We start from the raw sequence: 3,959 nt of genomic DNA on the forward strand, positions 1-3,959 counted from the left end.
AGAACATCATCCACGCAAAAATAGTTCTAGGCCCTTTGTGGCCCTCAAGAGAAGGTCCAGAGGGCCCTCCCTCATCCCCCCTGGGCACTCCGCAACCACACAGGCACTGCTGCATCCCCTGTTCTAGAAAAAAAACATGTTGCAGATAAAAAAAAACAAAAACAAGCTTTCCATTTCTAACCCTACTAGGTCAATGCCAGCCCTTGCTTTACTCTTTTGTGTGGCTACACTTTCTTATCAAAGGAAAACACAGGGGCCTCATTGAGCTCTCTGTGTCAGTCATAACTAGAAAAAGGGAGTATGAGCCCTCCCTCATTTATCCTTTCTTCCCTTTTTTGATCAAAAGGTCAACAAAAATGTTTGCTCAGAGAGAAAGGATATTATGTAAAAAATTAGCCCATTCCAAGATTATGTTGCATGTATATATAGTACAGTACGGAGCTGAAAAGGGGACTAGGATTTGCAGCAGGACTGGAGAGCTTCCAACTTCATGAAGTAGGAATTCTCTCTGTAGTTCTGCTTATCCAGAATGCATGCAGAATGGGTTGCACCGGCTAATGGAATGACGCCCGCAGCCCAGATCTAGACTTTCAACTTGGGGAGAATCAGAAATTGGTGAAAGGAGGTCTAAATGCTAATGCCATATTGAACTGAACAGAACCTCTCCATCGATTGATAAAGAGGCGGTGTTCCCAAATTAGGTGGACTCTCTGGGTCACTGGCGTGTGAACCAGTTCCTCCGCATGGGACAGAAGAGACAGACCTTGAGAAGAAGCTTGGATAAAGCATTTCTCGGATAGTCAGGTAAGAGTCTGCTCAGACCAGTGCCCCAGGGGAGCCTGGCTAGGCTGACTTTGATTATGCGTTCTTTCTCGGTTTTTTTTAGGCTCAGCCACAGCTTTCTCACCTCTGGTTTGGTCTCCCGAGGCTGCCCGAAGCATCAAAAGGTAACAACAATACTGAATGCCATATCTGACTGTTAACCGATGTCTCTCTACCCCTTAGGTGCAAATGGGAATATTTATCCAAATATCTTTGTGTCTTTGTTGGTGTTGGTATTGGTGTTGTCCCTCCAGGGTTGTCCTCTGCTGCCAAAGAAGACAGTGCAGATCTGGAAGGCTGCTGAAGACCGAGAATTGGGTCATCCATCAGTATCTTGAGGACACCCAGAGTCGCCGGTAGCTGTGCCATACGAGGAGCCATAGATCAATGAGCCAGCTGCCAATGAGAACAGGCATCTGACACCCCCCACCTTGTACACGGCCTCCTCGACCTGCGCCATCCCTAAATTGTTCCAGGTATCCTTGAGGTCTCATGCTGGTTTCAGCCCCCCACCCCGATGCTTGACACCCTCCTTCAAGAAGGGATTTTTCCTAGCCTTGACTAAACTCACATTTGCCTCTTGGATTACTTCTGCTCTCTCTGCTCTAGGTAAACACGCTACCTGATCCTGAAAAGAAAGCACAGAAAATTCGGAGGGGGAAGAAACATGGAAAAGGACATTTTAACTCACGTGGATGCTCCAGTGACTCAGGCAAGCGACACAGACCCAGACACAGAAGCAGCACAGGCAAGAGCCCTGCGCGAGGCTCAGACCCCACTCGAAGGCCCTCCACTGGCTGCAAGTAGTGGGGTAAATGTGGGGCAGGAAAGCACGGGGCCAGGAGAGAACAAGGAGATGGAAAACGTGTCTGTTCTTAGTTCGAGTCTGAGTGCAGAGGTCGATGGCCAATGCGCAGATGCGGGTCAGGTCGGTGCCGCGCTGCGGGGGCCTGACACCTTGGGAAATGCAGGGAGGAAAGGCAGCCGGAAAAGGAGGAACAGAAAGCAAACTAAGATTGTGTATTTTCCCTGGCCACTGACCCTACAGACTCGGGCATCTTCTGCAGCCCCAGTTCTGGGCCGGTCTCGTGTCTTGGGGGCTTTGGTGTTTGCTGATAGCAGAGACAGCGAGGTGGGGGAAAGCGGGGAGCAAGGGGAGGATGAGGAGAGCGAGAACGCATCCATTCTCACTGAGAAGCCTCAGGAGGAACCTGCTGAGGCCCTGTGGCCAGCAACAAGTGCAGTCCAGGCCTCCCTGGAGGAGGCGTCCCCGGCAGCCGATGAGGCGATAAATCCAGGGCAGAAAAAGAGCCGGAAAGGGAGAAATAAAAAGAACAAGAAGATCATGGCTAGTCCTTGGCCTCTGACAGTACAAGCTTGGGCATCGCACACAGACCCAGCTCAGGCACAGACGGCTTCGGCAGGGGATGAGTCACTCGCCAAAGACAGAGTCGATGGGGGGAATCAAAGCCAAGGTCCAAAGAGTGAGGCAGATAACGCATCAGCTGAGACTCCTTACGAGAGTGCCCAGGAGGAGGCCCCCGACTTGGCTGATGATCTGGAGCAGGCCTCATGGGAGGAGGGGGAGTCCCTCTCTGTTGACAGCATGGGAGATGGAAGGAAGAGCAGACATAGAAAGAGTGATAGAAAGGAAAGTGTCTTGGCTTGTCCTTGGCCTCTGACAGTACAAGCCTGGGCATCATTCAGAGCAGCCGATGGGGTTCAGACTCACCTCCAGGGCAAGGCTTCTGCTGCAAGTGTGGGGGTGGATGTGGGGCAGAAAAACCAGCCTCAACTGGAGAATAGTGAGGAGGAAACAAAGTCTACCCCTCCTTGGCCCGTGAGGGTCCAGGCTGGTGCCTCCTTCTCAGCAACAGCTCTGGGACAGGCTTCATTTGAGGGGGCTGCTTCGCAAGACCCCCAGTCCCAGGTGAGCCAAACCAGGAGGAGGTCCCAGGGGAGAAAGGAAAAACAAGTTCGGAGCAAGGCTGAGCAAACTCTGGAAGTCAGTCAGGGTAGGAAAAGCACCAAGAAATACCCGGGGGATAAGGACTTTTGGGAATGCACAGTGATAAATTTTGCTAGGCAAGTAGACTGTTGCTATTGTGGGGAGCGCTGCTCACAAGAGCAGATGGAGGCTTTGACCTTGACCAAAGCCCACCCCCACATCAATACTTCAGCGATGGGAATGCAGGGACCAGAGAGGGAGAGGGCTGAATCTCAGGCAGTCTGGATGGGCGAATGGGGAGGTTTTTGAAAGGCAGAGGAGGAAAGAAAAGGACCTAAGGGACCTCAAGAGCACTTTGGGTCCCGGAAGGGCCACCATCTACATCTGTTGGGAGAGAGCTGTTTAAAATCCTCCATCAAGGCTCACTACCCAACTGGTAAATTTCCCCATGGCAAGGTAACACCGCAATTACTCTCTGCATGGGCAATTTCTCTCTGAAATGTTTTAGGTTGCTGGAGAACTGGCATAACTTTAGAGAAGCAAAAATGCTTTTTTCTCTATCTTCTTTCCTGTAACATTCTCGACATTGTTGGCAAAGGTGTGTTACCTATGGCTGATAAACGGTATCAGAGTCTAGAGGACAAACCAATGACAGAATGTGTATTGGATCTCGAGAACACTCTAGAAAGTAGTATTGTATATTGCATGTTAGACTGTAAAGTGATTTGATGATCGCATTTAGTTATAAGACCGGCCGGTTTCCAGTTGCTAAGAGCGCAAGCTAAGAGTGCAGATCCCAATGCCTGGGATCAAAGCCCGGCTTTGCCACTTGTTACCCATGTTCCTCTGAGCAAGTCACTCTTTCCTTCTAGGCCCCAGTCTATCCGGTGAGGGTAATAATAGCACCTGATTTATAGATTGTATGATTAAATAAGTTAAAACATGTGAAGTACTTAGACTAGTACATGGCATATAATAAGCCCTCAGACACTAATCACCTATGGTTGCTTTAACTTTCAGTACTAAATGTCATGCAAGGGTCTGGCACTGCAGTATTAGGCATCTTGAAAGTTATACAAATGGCAGCACCTGCGGCAGGCAGAAGATGATGCCTCCATTCGCAATTATGGTAACAGAGCCTTAAAGCCATGGAGCAAAATGCTACTTAAGGGCGGGGGGAAGCAGGCAA

At 49.9% G+C, this 3,959-nt stretch overlaps 1 protein-coding gene across 1 annotated transcript; it reads left to right on the forward strand.

Moving 5' to 3' along the window:
• The first annotated feature begins 462 nt into the window (after positions 1-462).
• On the forward strand, positions 463-3,952 carry LOC109490362. The gene is made up of 4 exons (XM_019804699.2): positions 463-804; positions 887-947; positions 1,077-1,298; positions 1,432-3,952. Exon 4 carries the CDS (start codon positions 1,490-1,492, stop codon positions 3,077-3,079), a length of 1,590 nt encoding a protein of 529 aa, XP_019660258.1. The 5' UTR covers positions 463-804; positions 887-947; positions 1,077-1,298; positions 1,432-1,489; the 3' UTR covers positions 3,080-3,952.
• Positions 3,953-3,959: the final 7 nt, after the last annotated feature.

The sequence above is a fragment of the Ailuropoda melanoleuca genome, chromosome X, assembly GCF_002007445.2.
Source record: "Ailuropoda melanoleuca isolate Jingjing chromosome X, ASM200744v2, whole genome shotgun sequence".
In the NCBI taxonomy this organism is placed as follows: Eukaryota; Metazoa; Chordata; class Mammalia; order Carnivora; family Ursidae; genus Ailuropoda; species Ailuropoda melanoleuca.